The sequence below is a fragment of the Schistocerca cancellata genome, chromosome 3 (genome assembly GCF_023864275.1).
Source record: "Schistocerca cancellata isolate TAMUIC-IGC-003103 chromosome 3, iqSchCanc2.1, whole genome shotgun sequence".
In the NCBI taxonomy this organism is placed as follows: domain Eukaryota; kingdom Metazoa; phylum Arthropoda; class Insecta; order Orthoptera; family Acrididae; genus Schistocerca; species Schistocerca cancellata.
Genome location: NC_064628.1, coordinates 949,159,296 through 949,186,288, shown reverse-complemented (window position 1 = coordinate 949,186,288; position 26,993 = coordinate 949,159,296). Strand labels below are relative to the sequence as shown.

Genomic DNA, 26,993 nt, shown 5'->3' with positions numbered 1-26,993 from the left:
ATGTCATTCCAAGCATGTGTGTCAATTTCTACCTCTCTATCTACATTATTCCGTGATTTATTCAGTTTTCAAATTTATTCTGACTTTTTGATCGCCCGGTATATACACTTATTGCTTAGCGGATGAGTCTTGCTATTTCTGTTTATGCCATTCAACTCCAATACATAGCCCCCAAGCCAGTCATGGTATCTACAAACTATCACAAAAACACACATGTGCGTAAAGCGATTACTGTGGTGAGGTAGGGTGCTGACATTATTCTGCTGTAAACACACGCATTGCAGAGCACAGTTATGCTGTTTCATATGTTGGTCTCGCATTAGGGAGGACGATGGTTCAATCCCGCGTCTGGCCATCCTGATTTAGGTTTTCCGTGATTTCCCTAAATCGCTCCAGGCAAATGCCGGTATGGTTCCTTTGAAAGGGCACGGCGACTTCCTTCCCCGTCATTCCTTAATCCGATGAGACCGATGTCCTCTCTCTTTGGTCTCTTCCCCCAAACAACCCATAACTTGGATCCACAAGCTGGGACCTCCCAGACATAGTGACCGAAGATTTGAAGGTCGGGACGACGAACACCTAGGGCAATGGGAATAAATGTAGTGGACATCACCTTCAGACAGCTATTTGGAAACGCTCCGCAATGCTACAAACCTTCGGCTGCTAAGGAGCGTTGATATATATCAAGGTATATTAATATAATTTTATTTTCGTTCTAGATGGCTCCAGCTCATCAATGGTGTCTGTTTTTCGGACATGTCCGAAAGAAGAGACACAATATCCATATAAATATAAACACTCCTGGAAATTGAAATAAGAACACCGTGAATTCATTGTCCCAGGAAGGGGAAACTTTATTGACACATTCCTGGGGTCAGATACATCACATGATCACACTGACAGAACCACAGGCACATAGACACAGGCAACAGAGCATGCACAATGTCGGCACTAGTACAGTGTATATCCACCTTTCGCAGCAATGCAGGCTGCTATTCTCCCATGGAGACGATCGTAGAAATGCTGGATGTAGTCCTGAGGAACGGCTTGCCATGCCATTTCCACCTGGCGCCTCAGTTGGACCAGCGTTCGTGCTGGACGTGCAGACCGCGTGAGACGACGCTTCATCCAGTCCCAAACATGCTCAATGGGGGACAGATCCGGAGATCTTGCTGGCCAGGGTAGTTGACTTACACCTTCTAGTGCACGTTGGGTGGCACGGGATACATGCGGACGTGCATTGACCTGTTGGAACAGCAAGTTCCCTTGCCGGTCTAGGAATGGTAGAACGATGGGTTCGATGACGGTTTGGATGTACCGTCCACTATTCAGTGTCCCCTCGACGATCACCAGTGGTGTACGACCAGTGTAGGAGATCGCTCCCCACACCATGATGCCGGGTGTTGGCCCTGTGTGCCTCGGTCGTATGCAGTCCTGATTGTGGCGCTCACCTGCACGGCGCCAAACACGCATACGACCGTCATTGGCACCAAGGCAGAAGCGACTCTCATCGCTGAAGACGACACGTCTCCATTCGTCCCTCCATTCACGCCTGTCGCGACAACACTGGAGGCGGGCTGCACGATGTTGGGGCGTGAGCGGAAGACGGCCTAACGGTGTGCGGGACCGTAGCCCAGCTTCATGGAGACGGTTGCGAATGGTCCTCGCCGATACCCCAGGAGCAACAGTGTCCCTAATTTGCTGGGAAGTGGCGGTGCGGTCCCCTACGGCACTGCGTAGGATCCTACGGTCTTGGCGTGCATCCGTGCGTCGCTGCGGTCCGGTCCCAGGTCGACGGGCACGTGCACCTTCCGCCGACCACTGGCGACAACATCGATGTACTGTGGAGACCTCACGCCCCACGTGTTGAGCAATTCGGCGGTACGTCCACCCGGCCTCCCGCATGCCCACTATACGCCCTCGCTCAAAGTCCGTCAACTGCACATACGGTTCACGTCCACGCTGTCGCGGCATGCTACCAGTGTTAAAGACTGCGATGGAGCTCCGTATGCCACGGCAAACTGGCTGACACTGACGGCGGCGGTGCACAAATGCTGCGCAGCTAGCGCCATTCGACGGCCAACACCGCGGTTCCTGGTGTGTCCGCTGTGCCGTGCGTGTGATCATTGCTTGTACAGCCCTCTCGCAGTGTCCGGAGCAAGTATGGTGGGTCTGACACACCGGTGTCAATGTGTTCTTTTTTCCATTTCCAGGAGTGTAGTTCTGGCAACACCGGCCATAACCTCCTCCTTCTGTGCGGATGCACACCTATTCCCCGAACTCCTACGGGACTTTGTAAGAATGTCTTCCACGAGTAATGAGTGTGTTGGGGTGGGACACTACGAATGTAGTGTGTGCACATACAGGGTGAGAATGTGGATCTCGCGGGAGGCGTGCGCGAGATAGTCCCTGCAGTCGCGCTATCCTCTGTGCCCTCGGTGGCTCAGATGGACAGAGCGTCTGCCATGTAAGCAGGAGGTCCCGGGTTCGCGTACTGGTCGGGTCACACATTTTCGCCTGTCCCCGTTGGTATATATCAACGCTCGTTAGCGGCTGAAGGTATTAATATATAATTCTAATTTCGTTCTAGACTGCTGAAGGTCATCAATGGTGTCTGTTCTTTCGGACATGTGCTTCGGACATGCCCGAAAGAACAGTCACCATATCCGTATAAGTAAACATAACACAAATCTGTGGAAGCGACTTATATCACTGGCCACCTGATCCAATGGACCAATTAGTGTATATTTAATGGGGTCACTACATATGCACAATGTCAACTGCTGGGTGATATTTGTTTTCGATACATAGGAAGAGAGGGATGTGGCAAAGTTCTTATTGAGTTCTCAACCTTGTAATGTTAGCAAAGGTTGTATACTTTGTAGTTTTATTCCAGTGGATGATATAAAAATAACAAGGAGAGACAGAGATGTGAATTGCAGCTTGCTGTTGAACTTAAAAAAGACGTGTTTTTTCTGATTTCAAGTGTCTAAAACTCATGTAATACCCATGCACACAATTTATTTACAAGACACCGGTGCACACTAATTTTAAATGCTAAGGGTGCTCTCAAATATGTCAGTTAACCTACCAAACTGAAAGAAATCGGTTGTACCTGTTCTCGTGGAACAATGACTGCTGTATTACCATTGCAGATGTATTTTTTTAACACCTTGTCGCTTATAATAGGTAAGATGATGTTTCATACAACTGTTCCACTGAAAATTTCTGTCGTACAAGAGCTTATAACATAGGTGTTTCAGTAGATTGTTTGCCGACCGCTGTGGCCGAGCGGTTCTAGGCGCTTCCGTCGGGAACCACGCTGCTGCTCCGGTCGCAGGTTCTAATCCTGCCTCGGGCATGGCTGTGTGTGGTGTCCTTAGGTTGGTTAGGTTTAAGTAGTTCTAAGTGTAGGGGACTGATGACCTCAGGTGTTAAGTTCCATAGTGCTTAGAGCCGTATGAACCTTTGTAGATTGTTTTCGGAGATTGAGGTTCTGACTTTTACTCAGATGGACGTTCTGAGATAACATGGACATTCTGTGGTGATTGGCAGCTTTGGCACCGAAACAGTGGACGTTTTCAATTAATTTACGATATGTTATCGATTTTATACATGCTAGACATGTACAAGAGATGTGTAATAGTTTACTCAATGTATCTCGTGTATTGTTATAGATCTATAGATCTCCGGCCTTGGCAGTTTGCTCATCTGTCATCGACAACAGTATCGTAGACCGAGCAAGTAGTCTTACTTATTTGGATGTTACAAAATAACGAGGACAGGGGGAATGCGGATTGTAGCTTGCTGCCGGGTGTAAAATTGAATGTGTTTCATTCCTTCTGATACACTCCTGGAAATTGAAATAAGAACACCGTGAATTCATTGTCCCAGGAAGGGGAAACTTTATTGACACATTCCTGGGGTCAGATACATCACTGACAGAACCACAGGCACATAGACACAGGCAACAGAGCATGCACAATGTCGGCACTAGTACAGTGTATATCCACCTTTCGCAGCAATGCAGGCTGCTATTCTCCCATGGAGACGATCGTAGAGATGCTGGATGTCGTCCTGTGGAACGGCTTGCCATGCCATTTCCACCTGGCGCCTCAGTTGGACCAGCGTTCGTGCTGGACGTGCAGACCGCGTGAGACGACGCTTCATCCAGTCCCAAACATGCTCAATGGGGGACAGATCCGGAGATCTTGCTGGCCAGGGTAGTTGACTTACACCTTCTAGAGCACGTTGGGTGGCACGGGATACATGCGGACGTGCATTGTCCTGTTGGAACAGCAAGTTCCCTTGCCGGTCTAGGAATGGTAGAACGATGGGTTCGATGACGGTTTGGATGTACCGTGCACTATTCAGTGTCCCCTCGACGATCACCAGTGGTGTACGGCCAGTGTAGGAGATCGCTCCCCACACCATGATGCCGGGTGTTGGCCCTGTGTGCCTCGGTCGTATGCAGTCCTGATTGTGGCGCTCACCTGCACGGCGCCAAACACGCATACGACCGTCATTGGCACCAAGGCAGAAGCGACTCTCATCGCTGAAGACGACACGTCTCCATTCGTCCCTCCATTCACGCCTGTCGCGACAACACTGGAGGCGGGCTGCACGATGTTGGGGCGTGAGCGGAAGACGGCCTAACGGTGTGCGGGACCGTAGCCCAGCTTCATGGAGACGGTTGCGAATGGTCGTCGCCGATACCCCAGGAGCAACAGTGTCCCTAATTTGCTGGGAAGTGGCGGTGCGGTCCCCTACGGCACTGCGTAGGATCCTACGGTCTTGGCGTGCATCCGTGCGTCGCTGCGGTCCGGTCCCAGGTCGACGGGCACGTGCACCTTCCGCCGACCACTGGCGACAACATCGATTTACTGTGGAGACCTCACGCCCCACGTGTTGAGCAATTCGGCGGTACGTCCACCCGGCCTCCCGCATGCCCACTATACGCCCTCGCTCAAAGTCCGTCAACTGCACATACGGTTCACGTCCACGCTGTCGCGGCATGCTACCAGTGTTAAAGACTGCGATGGAGCTCCGTATGCCACGGCAAACTGGCTGACACTGACGGCGGCGGTGCACAAATGCTGCGCAGCTAGCGCCATTCGACGGCCAACACCGCGGTTCCTGGTGTGTCCGCTGTGCCGTGCGTGTGATCATTGCTTGTACAGCCCTCTCGCAGTGTCCGGAGCAAGTATGGTGGGTCTGACACACCGGTGTCAATGTGTTCTTTTTTCCATTTCCAGGAGTGTAGTTCTGGCAACACCGGCCATAACCTCCTCCTTCTGTGCGGATGCACACCTATTCCCCGAACTCCTACGGGACTTTGTAAGAATGTCTTCCACGAGTAATGAGTGTGTTGGGGTGGGACACTACGAATGTAGTGTGTGCACATACAGGGTGAGAATGTGGATCTCGCGGGAGGCGTGCGCGAGATAGTCCCAGCAGTCGCGCTATCCTCTGTGCCCTCGGTGGCTCAGATGGACAGAGCGTCTGCCATGTAAGCAGGAGGTCCCGGGTTCGCGTACTGGTCGGGTCACACATTTTCGCCTGTCCCCGTTGGTATATATCAACGCTCGTTAGCGGCTGAAGGTATTAATATATAATTCTAATTTCGTTCTAGACTGCTGAAGGTCATCAATGGTGTCTGTTCTTTCGGACATGTGCTTCGGACATGCCCGAAAGAACAGTCACCATATCCGTATAAGTAAACATAACACAAATCTGTGGAAGCGACTTATATCACTGGCCACCTGATCCAATGGACCAATTAGTGTATATTTAATGGGGTCACTACATATGCACAATGTCAACTGCTGGGTGATATTTGTTTTCGATACATAGGAAGAGAGGGATGTGGCAAAGTTCTTATTGAGTTCTCAACCTTGTAATGTTAGCAAAGGTTGTATACTTTGTAGTTTTATTCCAGTGGATGATATAAAAATAACAAGGAGAGACAGAGATGTGAATTGCAGCTTGCTGTTGAACTTAAAAAAGACGTGTTTTTTCTGATTTCAAGTGTCTAAAACTCATGTAATACCCATGCACACAATTTATTTACAAGACACCGGTGCACACTAATTTTAAATGCTAAGGGTGCTCTCAAATATGTCAGTTAACCTACCAAACTGAAAGAAATCGGTTGTACCTGTTCTCGTGGAACAATGACTGCTGTATTACCATTGCAGATGTATTTTTTTAACACCTTGTCGCTTATAATAGGTAAGATGATGTTTCATACAACTGTTCCACTGAAAATTTCTGTCGTACAAGAGCTTATAACATAGGTGTTTCAGTAGATTGTTTGCCGACCGCTGTGGCCGAGCGGTTCTAGGCGCTTCCGTCGGGAACCACGCTGCTGCTCCGGTCGCAGGTTCTAATCCTGCCTCGGGCATGGCTGTGTGTGGTGTCCTTAGGTTGGTTAGGTTTAAGTAGTTCTAAGTGTAGGGGACTGATGACCTCAGGTGTTAAGTTCCATAGTGCTTAGAGCCGTATGAACCTTTGTAGATTGTTTTCGGAGATTGAGGTTCTGACTTTTACTCAGATGGACGTTCTGAGATAACATGGACATTCTGTGGTGATTGGCAGCTTTGGCACCGAAACAGTGGACGTTTTCAATTAATTTACGATATGTTATCGATTTTATACATGCTAGACATGTACAAGAGATGTGTAATAGTTTACTCAATGTATCTCGTGTATTGTTATAGATCTATAGATCTCCGGCCTTGGCAGTTTGCTCATCTGTCATCGACAACAGTATCGTAGACCGAGCAAGTAGTCTTACTTATTTGGATGTTACAAAATAACGAGGACAGGGGGAATGCGGATTGTAGCTTGCTGCCGGGTGTAAAATTGAATGTGTTTCATTCCTTCTGATACACTCCTGGAAATTGAAATAAGAACACCGTGAATTCATTGTCCCAGGAAGGGGAAACTTTATTGACACATTCCTGGGGTCAGATACATCACTGACAGAACCACAGGCACATAGACACAGGCAACAGAGCATGCACAATGTCGGCACTAGTACAGTGTATATCCACCTTTCGCAGCAATGCAGGCTGCTATTCTCCCATGGAGACGATCGTAGAGATGCTGGATGTCGTCCTGTGGAACGGCTTGCCATGCCATTTCCACCTGGCGCCTCAGTTGGACCAGCGTTCGTGCTGGACGTGCAGACCGCGTGAGACGACGCTTCATCCAGTCCCAAACATGCTCAATGGGGGACAGATCCGGAGATCTTGCTGGCCAGGGTAGTTGACTTACACCTTCTAGAGCACGTTGGGTGGCACGGGATACATGCGGACGTGCATTGTCCTGTTGGAACAGCAAGTTCCCTTGCCGGTCTAGGAATGGTAGAACGATGGGTTCGATGACGGTTTGGATGTACCGTGCACTATTCAGTGTCCCCTCGACGATCACCAGTGGTGTACGGCCAGTGTAGGAGATCGCTCCCCACACCATGATGCCGGGTGTTGGCCCTGTGTGCCTCGGTCGTATGCAGTCCTGATTGTGGCGCTCACCTGCACGGCGCCAAACACGCATACGACCGTCATTGGCACCAAGGCAGAAGCGACTCTCATCGCTGAAGACGACACGTCTCCATTCGTCCCTCCATTCACGCCTGTCGCGACAACACTGGAGGCGGGCTGCACGATGTTGGGGCGTGAGCGGAAGACGGCCTAACGGTGTGCGGGACCGTAGCCCAGCTTCATGGAGACGGTTGCGAATGGTCGTCGCCGATACCCCAGGAGCAACAGTGTCCCTAATTTGCTGGGAAGTGGCGGTGCGGTCCCCTACGGCACTGCGTAGGATCCTACGGTCTTGGCGTGCATCCGTGCGTCGCTGCGGTCCGGTCCCAGGTCGACGGGCACGTGCACCTTCCGCCGACCACTGGCGACAACATCGATTTACTGTGGAGACCTCACGCCCCACGTGTTGAGCAATTCGGCGGTACGTCCACCCGGCCTCCCGCATGCCCACTATACGCCCTCGCTCAAAGTCCGTCAACTGCACATACGGTTCACGTCCACGCTGTCGCGGCATGCTACCAGTGTTAAAGACTGCGATGGAGCTCCGTATGCCACGGCAAACTGGCTGACACTGACGGCGGCGGTGCACAAATGCTGCGCAGCTAGCGCCATTCGACGGCCAACACCGCGGTTCCTGGTGTGTCCGCTGTGCCGTGCGTGTGATCATTGCTTGTACAGCCGTCTCGCAGTGTCCGGAGCAAGTATGGTGGGTCTGACACACCGGTGTCAATGTGTTCTTTTTTCCATTTCCAGGAGTGTATGTGAATAGATAGCGTGATACTGCTGTTCTGCATTGATAATTGTGCATCTGAAAAGCACACTATGTGATCAAAAGTATTCGGACACCTGGCTGAAAATTATTTACAAGGTCGTGGCGCCCTCCTTCGGTAATGCTGGAATTCAGTATGTGTTGGCTCAGTCTTAGCCCTGATGACAGATTCCACTCTCTCAGGCATACGTCCAGTCATCTGCTGGAAGGTTTCTTGGGGAATGGCGGCCTATTCTTCAGGGAGTGCTGCACTGGGGAGAGGTATCGATGTCGGCCGGTGCGGCCCGGCGCGAAGTCGGCGTTCCAAACGACTCTGTGCTGGCCAATCCGTTACAGGGATGTTGTTGCCGTGTAACCACTCCGCCACAGCCCGTGCATTATGAACAGGCCCTTGATCCTGCTGAAACATGCAGTCGCCATCCCCGAATTGCTGTTCAACAGCGGGAAGCAAGAAGGTGCTTAAAACATCACTGCAGGCCTGCGCTGTGGTAGTGCCACGTGAAACAACAAGGGGTGCAAGCCCCCTCCACGAAAAACACGACCACAACATAACACCACCGCCTCCGAATTTTACTATTGGCACTGCACACGCTGGCAGATGACGTTCACCGGGCATACGCCATACCCACACCCTGCCATCGGATCGCCACTTTGTGTACTGTGATTCGTCACTACACACAACGTCTTTGCACTGTTCAATCGTCCAACGTTTACGCTCCTTACAACAAGCGAGGCGTCGTTTGGCATTTACCGGCGTGATGTGTGGCTTACGAGCAGCCTCTCGACCATGAAATCCAAGTTTTCTCACCTCCCGCCTAACTGTCGTCGTACTTGCAGTGGGTCCTGATGCAGTATGGAATTCCTGTGTGATGGCCTGGATAGATGTCTGCCTATTACACTTTACGACCCTCTTCAAATGTGGGTGGTCTCTTTCAGTGAACAGACAAGGTCGGCCTTTACGCTTTCGTGATGTACGTGTCACTTCACGTTTCCACTTCACTATCACATCGAAAACAATGTACCTAGGGATGTTTAGGAGTGTGGAAATCTCGCGTGCCGATCTATGACACAAGTGACACACAATCACCTGACCACGTTCGAAGTTCGTGAGTTCCGCGGAACGCCCCATTCTGCTCTCACACGGTTTCTAATGGCTACTGAGGTCTCTACTATCGAGTACCTGGCAGTAGGTACAATGCACCTAATATGATAAACGTATGTTTTTGGGCAAAACTCTACCATCTTGTGAGCAAGATGTATGAAACAGGCGAAATACCCTCAGACTTCAAGAAGAATATAATAATTCCAATCCCAAAGAAAGCAGGTGTTGACAGATGTGAAAATTACCGAACAATCAGTTTAATAAGCCACAGTTGCAAAATACTAACGCGAATTCTTTACAGACGAATGGAAAAACTAGTAGAAGTCGATCTCGGGGAAGATCAGTTTGGATTCCGTAGAAATACTGGAACACGTGAGGCAATACTGACCTTACGACTTATCTTAGAAGAAAGATTAACGAAAGACAAACCTACGTTTCTAGAATTTGTAGACTTAGAGAAAGCTTTTGACAATGTTGACTGGAATACTCTCTTTCAAATTCTAAAGGTGGCAGGGGTAAAATACAGGGAGCGAAAGGCTATTTACAATTTGTACAGAAACCAGATGGCAGTTATAAGAGTCGAGGGACATGAAAGGGAAGCAGTGGTTGGGAAGGGAGTAAGACTGGGTTGTAGCCTCTCCCCGATGTTATTCAATCTGTATATTGAGCAAGCAGTAAAGGAAACAAAAGAAAATTTCGGAGTAGGTATTAAAATCCATGGAGAAGAAATAAAAACTTTGAGGTTCGCCGATGACATTGTAATTCTGTCAGAGACAGCAAAGGACTTGGAAGAGCAGTTGAACGGAATGGACAGTGTCTTGAGCAAAATAACTGATGATGGTCGAAGTAGAGAGGATATAAAATGTAGACTGGCAATGGCAAGGAAAGCGTTTCTGAAGAAGAGAAATTTGTAAACATCGAGTATAGATTTAAGTGTCAGGAAGTCATTTCTGAAAGTATTTGTATGGAGTGTAGCCATGTATGGAAGTGAAACATGGACGGTAAATAGTTTGGACAAGAAGAGAATAGAAGCTTTCGAAATGTGGTGCTACAGAAGAATGCTGAATATTAGATGGGTAGATCACATAACTAATGAGGAAGTATTGAATAGGATTGGGGAGAAGAGAAGTTTGTGGTACAACTTGACCAGAAGAAGGGATCGGTTGGTAGGACATGTTCTGAGGCATCAAGGGATCACCAATTTAGTATTGGAGGGCAGAGTGGAGGGTAAAAATCGTAGGGGGAGACCAAGAGATGAATACACTAAGGAGATTCAGAAGGATGTAGGTTGCAGTAGGTACTGGGAGATGAAGAAGCTTGCACAGGATAGAGTAGCATGGAGAGCTGCATCAAACCAGTCTGAGGACTGAAGACCACAACAACAACATGTTTTTGGGGGTGTCCGGATACCTTTGATCACATGGTGTATGTAAAAGCCACGTGCATGACGATTTATTTTCAAGATTTCCACGGACACTAATTTTCAGTGCTCTGACGCTAGGCAGTGACCGGTGGAACGGGTGTGAGGGAGGCGAGTGGTTGGCGCCAGTGGGCTGAATGGTGATCCCAACAGCCGCTGGTCGCGGCGCCCAACCCTCTGGCGAGAGCAGCCCCTAGATCTGCCTCTTCCTACCGCAAGGCATTCTGTGATGCCGCTACCACTACAGTGTTTCATCCTCCTGTACAAGGAAGGCTGGGGTGCACTCTTAGCATAACATAGTCGTTGCGACTCTGTTTTTTTTTATTTTTTTATGAGATGAATATGTCTCTCTCCTACTAAGACACACTGCTCCCACTCAGAAGAAAAACACGTCTACCGCCCCAAAATGTTCGCTCAGTATTGGTTATCATGTTGTTGTTTGATCTTACCAGCGTTACGTCACTGACGAAGTCTCCTCGTGACCACTGTGTGCCTACACACAGCTTGCTAGATGCATGTATGTTTAAAGACTAGTGCATGGTGTTAAGTTGTTATTTTGCTGTATTTCCAATGTTCTCGGTTCAATATTCATTGTAGAAAGCATATGTTCGTACCATGAGCGTGACTTCACACTTATTTAGCTGGATATTTCATTTATTTTAGTCCTAAATCCGTTATTTGCACGGTTGCCATCACAGTATTCGTTTAAAAGTGAAAGACTATACCCTTTATATGACGTGAGGTGAGGTCTGTCAGTACAATATTTATTGTAGCGAGCATAAGAATCACACCTGGACAATACTTGGTGGTAATACTTCATGCAGCAAATGAGTGGTCATGTCTATTCAAGTTCTTTTTTTTTAGATAAATGAGCTGACATTGCAGCACCTGAGCTGCTGAGAACGACAACACTTTAGGCAGACATGCAGTACGTTATTCCATGAGGAAGAAGCGACCTGCGTAGAATTCCTCCGGTGTCTGTACAGCAGGAGTGGATCTCTTTCAACACCAACATCAATGGTTGTGTGTGCGACTCCTTCTTGAGCAACCACTCACGGGTTACCTAGAGTATTTAAACAAAGCATTATGTTCCAAAATATTAGAGGTGAAGAGGACATTCTGTGAGGCAAACAGAATATCTCATCCTTGCATAGTATACGAGAAACACACACACACACACACACACATATATATATATATATATATATATATATATATATATATATATATATATACACACACACACACACATATATATATATATGTGTGTGTGTGTGTGTGTGTGTGTGTGTGTGTGTAGTGGAGCATGTGAAACCTCTACCAGATAGACTTTGGACAGTTACACAAAAAAGCAGAATAAATGTGAGCAATGATGGGATACAACCACACGTAGTGGCGGAGGCTAGCGAGTGCAGACACTGCTCTTCACCTACCGGCGGCAGAGTGGTCGGATTGGTGCACCGTGAGACGACTAGTATAAAGAGCCATGTGTATCCCACTTACATGGGACATACTGTGATAGTATGTCAATGTTTATGCTACATGAGACTTTATTTTACTTAGTTGAGAACTACTTTCAGACAGTGGTGGCTCAACCAGAACGTTTGAAAGCATGCCACTGTCGACCATTCAAGTCTCTATCTGAAAAGGATATTCAGGTATTTCCCTATTGCTACATTGGGTCCAGTCGTTTTCAGAAACACATTTAACAGCTTGCAGGAAGCATCCTGTTCTCGTCTATTTTGTCCATCTGTGACTCATTTTTGCAGATGGGAAACAGTATATCACTCCCAGGGGATGGATTTCTTTGTGTATCATCAGCGACAGGTTAGAACAAGCCTGGAAAAGTGGTAACCCTGCCTACATGGGGAGCAGAGGCAGGGAGGAGGGGCCGTGGGAGGGTAGGTAAGACCGGTGGATATATCGAGTGAACTCACATGCAGCTGTCTCCACTCTTTTATGGAAATAAGTTTTGGGGACAATTTTGTGGTAGTTGTGTTATTGCAGCTACCTTGCTGAATTTCCGGTGCATATGTTGGCCAGATCCGTTGTTAACGCGTGTCAGTTTTTTCACGACAAATTCGCTGTGTAATTACAGCAGTGACACGTTTTCCGTCAGCTGTGGTAGTGTACATTGGCCCTCCTACACTTTAGTGATAGTTTTCCGCCCCTACCCTTCTTACGATGTACCTGTGTACGAGTTCCTCAGCAGCTATATACCTGTAGATCAGTAGGAGGCAACTCTTCGTACACTTCAGTGATAGTTTACTATGGTTTGCTGTCCTGTTCCTTCTTAGAACGTATCTGTGTACAAGTTCCTGAGCAGCTACACACTTGTAGATCTGAAGGAGGCAAGTCTTCCACCAGGGGCTGTAGGATAGTTTCCTGCCAATTTCGAGTGGTGTTGTGAACTAGGGCACTTGGCAAGGTTAACAAATATGCACACACGTGATCAGAAAGGGGAACAAAACCCGTTTCATGTCTCTTCAGGTCGAGTTCTGTACCCCAAGGTGAGCAGTTCTGTCAGTCTACGGTAGTGGAATACGACGAAATTGTCTCCTCCACTGTGGATTGACCAGCCATTTCAAAAAACACGAGAGCTCCAGCACAGCCAGTAGTCTCTATGAGTTGTGAAATGCATCCTCAGTCGATTCTCCTGCATCAGCACTATTTGCTGAAAAGCATTCGCCCTATGCTCTTCCATTATCACCTTCTTCCATTTCTCGTGCAGGTTCAAATGGCTCTGAGCACTATGGGACTCAACTGCTCTGGTCATCAGTCCCCTAGAACTTAGAACTACTTAAACCTAACTTACCTAAGGACATCACACACACCCATGCCCGAGGCAGGATTCGAACCTGCGACCGTAGCAACAGCGCGGCTCCGGACTGGAGCGCCTAGAACCGCACGGCCACCGCGGCCGGCTCGTGCAGGAGGTTATGGACGCAGTTTTCAGCTGTACACTTAAGCCCTTCCATGTCCAACACCAACAGCTTGTTAACTGAGCACATTTCCCGCCAAAAATAAATAAACAAATAAATACCTTATATGCTTCCTCTAGAGCACAGACTGAGCTTTTTTCCCGCCAATTCACAAGTGGAGGGGGAGAGACAGTCCTAGGACACTCTGATACATCCTTCCTCTTCAGCAGCTCAAATTGAGTCTTTCTCCACCCATTCACAAACTGGAGGAGGAGAGAGCAATGAGTAAGGAGAGGGGGAAGTGGGCTGGGAAGGGAATTGGGGGAGAGAGTATAAGTGATGTTGGTGATGTCATCAGCGTGACAATACCACCATCACTTCAGTTTTCTTTTTGTTTGTGTCTATATCATAGCTATCAGATGGCTAGCACACGTTTCCCTTCAGCAACCACCTCACCTGTTGCTGTTTACTTTCGGCGACCACTGCTGTATCATCAGGGAACCGTACCACGATGATCTTCTGTCCATGACAGAAATAGCTCTTCCAGCGAAAGTGTCCTTTACATCTCTCACTGCCTCTTCCACACACAAATTAAATATTACGGATTAGAACGAGCAATCTGCCTTAACCTCTTTCCCGATTCTTGTCTCTAGTGCAAGAAAGGAAATGGACGTATTCCTCTGAATCATAGATCCACACTTTGCCATTGATTTGCAGTTGGGTTTTGGAGCACATGCTGTGTTTTAGCATTACGAAACACCTCGAGAAAAAACGATCTAATGAAACATAACCTACACGGTTTTAGAAAATATCGTTCTTCTGACACACGACTAGCTCTTTATTTACAAGAAGTAATGAGTGTCATCGAAAGCTGATTCCACATTTCTAGATTTCCGCAAGGCTTTTGACACCACTCTCGTCACACATCGAAAAAGTTAAAAGAAGAGCAGCTGATTTTGTTCTATCGTGAATATCAGGAGAGAGTGCCACATATTTGATAAGCAAGTTGGGGTGGTAATCATTAAATCAAAGACATCTGTGGTTGCAGCGAGATCTTTTAACGAAATTTAAATCTTAAACTTTCTCATCTGACTGCAAAAATATTGTGCTGACTCCCACCATTGTAATAAATTAAGAGAAGTTAGAGTGAGCACGAATAGATTTGTATGTCAATTTCTCCCAAGTGCTATTCGAGAGCGGAATCATCGATAAATGTCTGAAAGTGGTTTTGTGAACCCCTTGTCACACACTTAAGTGTGAACTGCAGAATAATCATGTAGATGTAGACGTAGGTATATAAATTCTAGGAACTGTTCCCCTAGTAGAGACTACACATCCCAAGAATGAAAAACATGTTATTCCATTCCACATTACGAAAAGCCTTCTCCATATGTACGATGCAACATGCGTTTCTTTCATTTCGTACCCTAATCTTGGTCATTAGCCGCATTTCTAAAGCTGCTTGTGGATTTCTCTTGCTTCTCCCATAACCAAACTGGCCTTCCCCATAATCTGCTTTTAATTTTCCCTTCCAGTCTTTGACATGATCCTCTTGTATTTTGGAAGCACATGATAAAAGCTAATTGCGCGATAATTTTCACAATCTATGTAAGGTGGCGTAGTCTCCTGACCTTCATTTCTTACATATTCCGACCTCACCATCGTATTCTGCGTATCAAGACGTTTCATTTGAGCCCAAACTCTGTAGGGTAGAGCCAATTTTACATATTTCCATGTAATCGATATGCAAATCTAATAAATAAATCGCAAGTGCGCACCAAGATTAAAAAATCGAGGCTGGCATACACAAACATTCAAGACACGATGGCCACAGCAGTTTTTGTTCGGCGGAAGCAACCAGCTCGCTGGAACGTCTGTAGGAGGGTCAGTTAACACGCAGCTGCACTGGCCAGCCGACTGCCCACGGACCAAAACAGTTTTTGCCACAGAAAAGGGATAATGGCCTATCTGTTCACCTTAAAAGCAAAACCCGTTGTATTGTCTGGGAGAGCCCCCAGCATACGCATTTTTTTGACGGACCTAGTGCGCAGTTTCAGAGGTCTCACAAGTGGACAGTAACTCCCTAACACAGATGCTATATATTTCCGGATTGGTCGGCTTAAACGGAGCACCGTTCTCCCGTTTGTAAGAGTAGCGCTGATTGGTGGACTATTTCTGACGCAATGCGCCGGAGTGGTGAGGGAATGATATACCATTTCGCTCTTTATGTGGAGGGAAGTCGTTCTGGTGACACTCTTGTTGCGGTAACATGTAGTGGGAGCGAGTGCACTTGTGCGTGTACTCGGAGAGTCAGGAACAAAGTCTCTACTCAGTACTGCACTGAGAGAGCAACTCTGTCACTAGCGAATCCGAGTGATACTCTATATTGAGGCGCTCACGTTTAAACGTTTGTTCACTGTGTTGGCCGCGACATTTAATGTGCGGTGTGAACACAGACAGAGTATTAGTTATCCCCTGTGAGCAAACATTGAATGGCATTGCGGTGGACTGGTTATCTGACCGGTGTACCACGTCAATAGTTAGACTAGGGGCAGATAGGAGTTCGATTGGCGAAGGTCAATCCAGGTAGAAAGAGATAGTTTTGTTATTTTTCAGCGGCAAACGACGCAGGCAGCAGTCGTCGCAGCTCACGGTATTGTGCGCTACAGCGTAGGCGAGCCCCATCTTCCCTCCATTAGAAATAACATACTTTATTCACGTCACTCCATTACATTTCTCACGCGACAGCCTCAACCGTACTTAGAAAAATTCAATCGGATAATTATTCAAGTTGAGTAGGTGCGGCTCTCAGCCATTCTGCTGAGTAAATCACATTCTTAAAGGAAAGGGCTAAAAGAGCTTTCCCCACTTTGTACATAAATGTCATTAACATGATTCCTCTCCATAAGAGGTAACCTCCAAATCCACAAAGAACCCCGAAATTAGTGTATCAGTTTATAAATAAAAGTTTCATTTGATTTTTCTTAAATTTTGCAATAAATAATATTTTCCGTTCGTTTAATGTTTTTCGTACACTAACTAGCAATACTCCAGTACCCATGTATCCCACTAGTTATGTAAGAAAATAGAATATTTTTGTGTCTCTTCCTTACAGCGGATGACTCCAGAAGATACTGATTGCTGAAAGTTTTTCAGGCATTTCTTTTTGGTACGTTAGGAGCGTCTGTCTGACTTCTGTAGTAGTGTGGGGTGGAAATTGCTTCTTGCAGGAGCCAAAGGGTACTTGTCAGATCAATCCGTTGCACAACTCGTCAACATAACACCCACACACTCACATCTAACCATTCTCTATTTCCTTACAAGCTCAATAATCAGAATGTAAACTGGTTATGACTGTCTTTTACAAAACCTTTCATAGTTGAGGTGTGGAACACTGAACATTATGTAATAATTTTAATTTATTATTTAAGATAGCCAAAAATAATAATACTGTTGACCGAGTTTGATAAGCAATAAGCATCTTCAGATAACGATAAATCCTTACTAATGCAGCAGAGCGTCGTAAGCCATGTACTCAGACACTTTATGCCAACTGCTGTCGCTTTGCGACACGTTCCTATGACAATAAGGATTTAATGTTATCTGAAGATGCTTGTTAGCAGGTGAAACCGGTCATTGGGGCTGTTGCTATATTTGTGATCAGGATTAATAAATTACAGGTGCTAGTACCGTACATTATGTATCAAATGCAGCAAAAGTCCATTCTGTGTGGGGGCTGGGGCTTATACAGAAGTTCGCCTATCTCTAAAAATGATGGCACCAACGTTTGATTTTTTTTTTGTATGTATTGCAGCCTCCGAGCTACAATGTTGAAGAACCAACACTACGAATAAGTTATAAATATCGTTGTCACCGTTAAATGTAAATCTTCTGCCGCAAGCAAACCAGGCTGCTAAGACTGTATTAGTGTTCTGGACAATAATTCTTTCCGTAGACTTTCACATTGTGGGAGAAGAGACTGATAAAATTACGGAAACTTTGTCGCCACCTGTGATCGTCGAGCACCCGTGCCTGGGACCGAGTACGCCTTGTAACAACCACGTACTGTGTGCGTATACGGCGTTTCTGAATAGTCATCTTCTGCCTTATTCAGTCATTTCTACATTATTTCGGTGTTCTGAAGGATGCACGTCGAATTAAGATGCGACGCGCATGACAGACATTTAGTAGTGGACCGAGGATGAAATCAGTTGATATCTGAGGCGTAATACTTACAAAGTCATCGTCCTCAGCTTCTCCAGATCCGAAACCCTGAAAATGAAACAACAAAATTGTCTAAAAACTTAAAAGCAACTGAAAAGAACAAAACAAAACCACAAAATAAAAGTACAAAAGCTAATGAACTCAGACACAAAAACAGGAGAAATAACAAAAGAAAAAAAGCGCAAAATCGAAATACGATTGGGTACGAAATTCAACATATCACTGTCTGCGTTTCGTGAGGAATAAGGCGTATCGAGTGATGTACGAAGCAAAATGTCAATTTCAGCAGCTGCAATGAAGGAAAATTCCTGCGTCAGAGTAGTTTACGTTATAATCACAAGATACTTGAAATGTTAGTGCAAAAAATATGTGTGTGGTATGTTAAAAAATATATCGGCACAAACAATAAATAAACGTGTGTGAACTGTGTTATAGCGGAGGAATTTAAGAATCATAACTTGCAAACCTAAACGCAAGGGTCATAACATGTGATATTGTGTAGAACAAGTAGGAGGTACGAACGCCTGGAAGTCCCTTACTTACACTTCACTGTTGCAGACGGACGCTGCACCACGACACAGATGGAAGTCTGAATACAACGAACAGAGAGCGCAGCGGGGAGTGGGCAGAGCGCTGGATGCATTCTACACTGGTCGGACAGTTCATAGAAAAAAAAAAAAGTAGGGTCGTGAAGAAGATTTGAACACGTATCTCCCCTTCGGAGTCCAGCAGATTTCCCACGTAACCACGACTCCGTGGCTAATCAAATACGCTTAATGATGCACTTCGACGGTTCACTGTTTCTATTTTGCTTTTTTTTTCACAGTTCAGTACACCTCCTTCCTGTTTTCAAGGTTGATCTGCGTTTAGTTTTTGACGAACTATGCACTGGGCCATCTTACCACAAAATCTGAGGGGGCTGCGTTGTGGTTTTTCCCTCTTGAGTAACGGCTCTCTGTTCAGCGGTGTGTGTACTAGCATTATGCAGAGATGGGACTCACATTAGAGTCGAACGCACAGCTATCCGATTTGATACTGGAAGAAAATATATTTCTGAAAGTCGATTTCTTCAGTGTAAGGAAATAGCCAAGCAATCTAGTGAAACATAATTGTTCGGAGAGTTTCATACATTGTATAGGAGTTTACGATCACATCCGGACAGTCTTCACGAATGCGTGGGAATGTCTGCGTCTAAATTTGATAACATTTTGAAAAGGATCGATGCACGTCAAACCGAATCCAACCGTTTTTTCGTTTCTTTAAATTTTATTTTAAACGAAAACAGTATTAGACAGTTTAAATTGTTGCATTTCACATCACTAGTGGCAAGAAAGGAGCGAGACATGTATGTGAATTACGCACTACAAAATTGCTGGCCTCGTTTTTTGCCGCTGTGATACTTCCTTTAAAGTCGCGACTCGCACGCGCTGCACGATCGAGGAAGGCGAACTGGTTTGTGTCACACGCCACGCTCCGCCTGATGTTACATTATACTTTTCTGTTATTTGTGTGTGTATATTTTTGTTTTGTTTTCTTTTGTCTTTCTTCTGTCACGAAAAATGCATACTTCAGTAACTGGTGAGCCATTCGCGGCTGGAATTGTATCATATGCCTCCGCTATGTTTTCGGATCGCAAGAAGGGACAGAGGGTAGAGAAGAAGGAAGCAAGGAATATTATAAAATCATGTCATTAAGAAGCAAGACAGGAGAGTAAAACAGGGTTATCTTCTCGCTGCTTAGTATGCTGGCGATCTGTGCAATCTGTTACAAAATTTTGGAAAGGGATAATCTCCACAGGTGTGACCTCTTTTGTGCTCCTGGTGAAATGCGTCCAAAATCTGAAGTATAGAAGTCTCACTGTGATTACTTGGATATCAGTGTAATAATGTACTACGACGCACTGTACTACATGCATGTGAACATCACATTTCCACTGCAAGCTAGAAACAGTCGAAAAGCAGTCACAAATAACAATGTTTTAATTGTTTCGCCGCGATGAGAAAAAGCATATCAATTATTGCATGCACATCATCAGCATTAATAAGCTAATTATACAAGAGGCTACACAAATGAAGAAAATCGTTGGTATTATTACGAAAGTAGGAATATCCTAAAAAAAGTGTGATGATTAGATATATTTAAGCTGCCTGGAGTGGCAGTGCGGTTCTAGGCGGTACAGTCTGAAGCCGGGCGACCACTACGGTCGCAGGTTCGTATCCTGCCTCGGGCATGGATGTGTTTGATGACCTTAGGTTAGTTAGGTTAAATTAGTTCTAAGTTCTAGGCGACTGCTGACATCAGAAGTTAAGTCGCATAGTGCTCAGAGCCATTTGAACCATTTGATATATTTAATTTTGTTGAAATGTACTGCTGACAAAGGCAGATCTACTTTCACGGCAATGTTTCCCGAACCCCAGCTCACAAGGCACACACGGCTAGCTTCTGCATTCCTGTCGCGCGCATTATCCTCCGCTGCTGACAATACACTGACCATTGTCTTGTGCGACAGATCAACTGTTTATTTTTCTCAATAACAACTACTTTATTCGCGATCACGCATTGTCAGTTTGGCAAGCCGTAGGTGAGTAACCAGTATTTGCCATGTGCCTATCATTCCACCTAAAAAGAACGCTCGTCATTATTTTAATTCTGCTCAGAACAAGAGAAGGAATGAAATCGTTTGGTAAGTTTCCATTCCAGTCGCTCAGTGTTAAAAATACGATGGGTTACGGGGATTCCACCAAAATTCCAACAGAATTGGCAACCTATTTTTGTGTGAGTTGTTAACCTTTTCATATTCGAAGAAGCATCACCATTTATGAGTAACGGCCACATTTCTCTTGGTAACAGGTTTAATTGTACTTCCTTTGTCACAGTGTAATTTGCCAAACTCATTTCACAGCAGCTATTGCGACAGAATTCTGAAACGGAGTGCCTCGTTAAACAAGTAACTGGCAATCACAGAGCTCAGTAGCTTACGGAAAACCTCATAGTGTCGGTTTGCAGTAACATAAAAGAAGAAATTTCTTGTTTATTTTCATACTAGGAAGCTCTTGTTTCGCTAGCTGTCGATAACTCTTAGAAAGTTGCAGTCACTGGAGTGAAAGAAATAAAAAGGGTAATATAAGTTATGATATATTGCTACAGAGAAGAAAGTTCCGTGTGTTTAAGAATTGGCAAAACACTCTTCTCCTCGTGTGTTGACATTCGCCAAACTTTCGTTTCGTTGACTCGAGCGGTTTAGGAGATATGAGAGATGTTGCGGGTATTTCATTCTCGCGGACGTGAGATAGGAAGCGAGCGCGCTACATAGGATTCATTTTCTCGAGATCGGAGGCAGATAGAGACCTCCTCCCAAGTCGAAACAAAAATTCGAACATGTTAGCTAAATTTCATACGCAGCAACATATGGTGTACTACGAACCGAACGCAAAGTCATAGCGACCCCTAATTTTCGTTGCAAACTTTTTGAGTTTTACGTAGTGTCTTACTAAAATGTGTACATCACAATAAGAATAGCCATTAGCGAGATGATGGGCACTTCGCCAGGAAGGTGACATATAACGCTACAAGTAAGGCAAAAATCAAATATTTTCAGTGAACAGTTTCTGTAAAATCGTTTGAGAAAGACAACAGGGTGCGCGCTCTTCGGTTCTGTCACCGCGCAGCGTCGCCAGTCGGCCCGTGCGAAGTTTGGTGTACGCGTCGCAATGTGCGCTGCACCCGCGCGACTCGTGCGGCACGCGCCTCTGGAAACGCTTGCAGCGAGGAAGACACTCCGTACGGTCAGATGGGGCTGCAGGGAAAGGGGCGTCCAAAGCTGCCCGCCCCGCTCCAGTGCGGCCAGGCCTTGTGGGGGAGTTCCGCCTTTTGCAAGACACCGGTTACTAGTTGTGCTCTTCCCAAACGTGTTTCAGCACTTTCTCTATTATCTTCAGTGGGTTTTATTTATTTTCCCTCTGAAAATTGTTATTTCATGTCAACTGCTTGTGGGTTAACATGTAGAAAGGAGCGATAATTAGGCGTCAGGTTTTACGATCGTTAACATTTACCAGGTGTACCGGTATGAAATGAGCGTTTTTTTGTGAAAATGAAACACTAATTTTGAATTGAAAAGTAAAATCATTTTATTCAAAGTACTAACCATAGCTTTCTATACATTGTGACCACCTTTCTGGCAATTAGTGGACAGTACGCCAATAGAAACGTTCGTCTTTCGAAGTAAACCAGACACCCAATTTTCGACTTCTTCGTAGGAATCAAAGTGTTCCTCGGCCAATGCGTGTCCCAATGATGGAATCAAATGGTAATCGGAAGGGGCCAAGTCTGGTGAATACTGCGGATGGGGTAGCAGCTCCCAGCCAAGTGTTTTGATTGTATCCTGAACCAGTTTTGGTTTGTGTGCAGGTGCATTGTCGTGTAAAAAAATTATTTTTCTATGTCTTCTGGGGGAAGATCAATTTGGATTCCGTAGAAATACTGGAACACGTGAGGCAATACTGACCTTACGAATTACCTTAGAAGAAAGATTAAGGAAAGGCAAACCTACGTTTCTCGCATTTGTAGACTTAGAGAAAGCTTTTGACAATGTTGACTGGAATACTCTCTTTCAAATTCTAAACGTGGCAGGGGTAAAATACAGGGAGCGAAAGGCTATTTATAATTTGTACAGAAACCAGATGGCAGTTATAAGAGTCGAGGGACATGAAAGGGAAGCAGTGGTTGGGAAGGGAGTAAGACAGGGTTGTAGGCTCTCCCCGATGTTATTCAATCTGTATATTGAGCAAGCAGTAAAGGAAACAAAAGAAAAATTCGGAGTAGGTATTAAAATCCATGGAGTAGAAATAAAAACTTTGAGGTTCGCCGATGACATTGTAATTCTGTCAGAGACAGCAAAGGACTTGGAAGAGCAGTTGAATGGAATGGATAGCGTCTTGTAAGGAGGATATAAGATGAACATCAACAAAAGCAAAACGAGGATAATGGAATGTAGTCAAATTAAGTCTGATGATGCTGGGGGAATTAGATTAGGAAATGAGACACTTAAAGTAGTAAAGGAGTTTTGCTATTTGGGGAGCAAAATAACTGATGATGGTCGAAGTAGAGAGGATATAAAATGTAGACTGGCAATGGCAGGGAAAGCGTTTCTGAAGAAGAGAAATTTGTTAATATCGAGTATAGATTTAAGTGTCAGGAAGTCATTTCTGAAAATATTTGTATGGAGTGTAGCAATGTATGGAAGTGAAACATGGACGAAAAATAGTTTGGACAAGAAGAGAAAAAATGGCTCTGGGCACTATGGGACTTAACATCTATGGACATCAGTCCCCTAGAACTTAGAACTACTTAAACCTAACTAACCTAAGGACAGCACACAACACCCAGCCATCACGAGGCAGAGAAAATCCCTGACCCCGCCGGGAATCGAACCCGGGACCCGGGCGTGGGAAGCGAGAACGCTACCACACGACCACGAGATGCGGGCGGACAAGAAGAGCATAGAAGCTTTCGAAATGTGCTGCTACAGAAGAATGTTGAAGATTAGATGGGTAGATCACATAACTAATGAGGAAGTATTGAATAGGATTGGGGAGAAGAGAAGTTTGTGGCACAACTTGACCAGAAGAAGGGATCGGTTGGTAGGACATGTTCTGAGGCATCAAGGGATCACCAATTTAGTATTGGAGGGCAGCGTGGAGGGTAAAAATCGTAGAGGGAGACCAAGAGATGAATACACTAAGCAGATTCAGAAGGATGTAGGTTGCAGAAGGTACTGGGAGATGAAGAAGCTTGCATAGGATAGAGTAGCATGGAGAGCTGCATCAAACCAGTCTCAGGACTGAAGACCACAACAACAACAACAACATGTCTTCTGGCCTGTTCTGGTTTTTTTCCGATCAATGCACAGTTCAAATTGATCATTTGTTGTCTGTAGGGATTAGTATTCACAGTTTCACCGGGTTTTAGAAGCTCAAGATACACCACACGTTTCTGATCCCACCAAACACAGAGCATTGTCTTCTTGATGAATCGATCTGGTTATGCAGTCGATGTTGATGGTTGTCCCGGATTAACCCATAATTTTTCCAGTTTAGGATTCTTAAAATGTATCCATTTTTCATCGCCAGTAAGAATTCGATGCAAAATTGATTTTCTTTCACATCTTTGAAGCAAAATTTGACAAATGATTTTTCGGTTTTCCAACTGTCGTTCATTCAATTCAAGTGGCATCCATTTTCCTCACTTTTGGATCTTTCCCATAGCTTTCAAACGGTCAGAAATTGTTTGTTGTGCAACATTTAGCATTGCTGCTATTTGCTTCTGACTCAAAGTATCATCTTCATCCAATATTGCTTGCAATTCAGCGTCTGCGAACTTTTTTGGTGGTCTTCCACGTTCTTCATTTCTTACATCAAAATCATTGTTTCTGAACCGTTGAAACCATATTTTGCACGTTGCTTCTGATAGAGCGTGATCACCATATGCCTCGACAAGCATTCGATGTGACTCTGCAGCACCTTTTTTCAAATGAAAACAAAAAAATTAATTCCTTCTGCAAATCATCACTTTCTGGTACAAAATTCGACATTGTTAACACGATGAAAACATATGAAGTCGTTTGTTCCATGACTTGATGTATACTAAATGTCTTTGACAGATATCATGCCAACCAAACAAAAAAAAATTAAGGCTCGTTCACAACAAATGTTCCCTATCGACACATTTGTATCTTGACGCTCATTTCATACCGGTACACCTGGTACAGTTCAGGGCACACGCCGCTGAGTAGAAACATTAAATTCGTTACGCTGAGGTTGGGTTGTTTTGGAGAAGGAGACCAGACAGCGAGGTCATCGGTCTCATCGGATTAGGGAAGGACGGGGAAGGAAGTCAGCCGTGCCCTTGGAAAGGAACCATACCGGCATTTGCCTGGAGCAATTTAGGGAAATCACGGAAAACCTAAATCAGGATGACCGGACGCGGGATTGAACCGTCGTCCTCTCGAATGCGAGTCCAGTGTCTAACCAATGCGCCACGTCACTCGGTTAGACTACGCTGAAGTTTAGGGAGAAGATACCAATTTGCAAACAACGTGACTGTACATTTGTTCACGTGCGTCAGTTGTCGCCAGTAGTTATGTATCTTCGTAGTTTCATACCTAGCATTGTACACTTCAGCTTGTCGTCTACAAAGAACAGAAACATTTTCTGTTTTTCGTCCATTACATTCCCGTGTCACGTAGCCCCAACGCCACTACGCGGGGTTAAACTACGCAATGGCCAGTGGTTATGAAGTTTTGGCGCCGCACTGTGGTGCTAACACGCTGTATAAGTTAGTCTGGAATAGCCCCTAATGAAATGTCTGCTGACAATGATTGGGGACTGCGCCGGTAAATAACCGCCCTATGATGGTCAGGTTCAGGATAAGTGGAGGCAGCACTCAAAAGTGGGATAAGTAACCTACGCCGAATGATCAGCTAGTGAGGAACACAGCCAGCCGAAGGTGGACGAAATTGCTAACTCGCCCTGGGGATTGTAAACTGCGAACGTTTGGCGGGTCAGGGAGCCTGGGGGCGGTCACGTGGCCCTGGAGGCCAGGAATAGCGGCGGCAGCTGTCGCCTCGCGCTGGACCGTGCTGGCGGCGGCGCGAGCCACGTCTGCCGTGTCCCAGGCAGGTGCGACTCCGTCCAGCGGTGTGTCTGCTCAAGTGGCTGGTGGTGGACCGCTAATGGTAGACGCTTCGAATACCCGTCACGTATTAGATTTTTCTAGCCTCTCCTCCATGACTTATGGATCCACGAAGCACTACACTGTTACTGATAAACGATTTTTTTTTCGTTTCTGGTTCATTTCATGTTACTTATGATGGGAAAAAGCGGGGGCGCGGGTGGGGAGCTGACAGTAGCAACAACGCTTCTCTTTTCTGCCATGGTGTCAAAAAACAGTCACGTACTTCTGTACAGTTAAAATTAATAAAATAAAGGGATTAAAATACACTTAAAGATGACTGCATTGCTATAAAAAATCCACTCCTGGAAATTAAAATAAGAACACCGTGAATTCATTGTCCCAGGAAGGGGAAACTTTATTGACACATTCCTGGGGTCAGATACATCACATGATCACACTGACAGAACCACAGGCACATAGACACAGGCAACAGAGCATGCACAATGTCGGCACTAGTACAGTGTATATCTACCTTTCGCAGCAATGCAGGCTGCTATTCTCCCATGGAGACGATCGTAGAGATGCTGGATGTCGTCCTGTGGAACGGCTTGCCATGCCATTTCCACCTGGCGCCTCAGTTGGACCAGCGTTCGTGCTGGACGTGCAGACCGCGTGAGACGACGCTTCATCCAGTCCCAAACATGCTCAATGGGGGACAGATCCGGAGATCTTGCTGGCCAGGGTAGTTGACTTACACCTTCTAGAGCACGTTGGGTGGCACGGGATACATGCGGACGTGCATTGTCCTGTTGGAACAGCAAGTTCCCTTGCCGGTCTGGGAATGGTAGAACGATGGGTTCGATGAGGGTTTGGATGTACCGTGCACTATTCAGTGTCCCCTCGACGATCACCAGTGGTGTACGGCCAGTGTAGGAGATCGCTCCCCACACCATGATACCGGGTGTTGGCCCTGTGTGCCTCGGTCGTATGCAGTCCTGATTGTGGCGCTCACCTGCACGGCGCCAAACACGCATACGACCATCATTGGCACCAAGGCAGAAGCGACTCTCATCGCTGAAGACGACACGTCTCCATTCGTCCCTCCATTCACGCCTGTCGCGACACCACTGGAGGCGGGCTGCACGATGTTGGGGCGTGAGCGGAAGACGGCCTAACGGTGTGCGGGACCGTAGCCCAGCTTCATGGAGACGGTTGCGAATGGTCCTCGCCGATACCCCAGGAGCAACAGTGTCCCTAATTTGCTGGGAAGTGGCGGTGCGGTCCCCTACGGCACTGCGTAGGATCCTACGGTCTTGGCGTGCATCCGTGCGTCGCTGCGGTC

General features: G+C 46.1%; 1 protein-coding gene across 1 annotated transcript in view; it reads right to left on the bottom strand.

The window, feature by feature from the left end:
* The window catches only part of LOC126176012 (collagen alpha-1(I) chain-like), a 1,061,651-nt gene that overhangs the window by 347,483 nt on the left and 687,175 nt on the right, over window positions 1-26,993 (bottom strand). Inside the window, exon 4 of the mRNA XM_049923130.1 lies at window positions 17,993-18,028. Within this exon, the coding sequence (XP_049779087.1) occupies window positions 17,993-18,028 (36 nt within the window). The remainder of the gene's footprint in view (window positions 1-17,992; window positions 18,029-26,993) is intronic.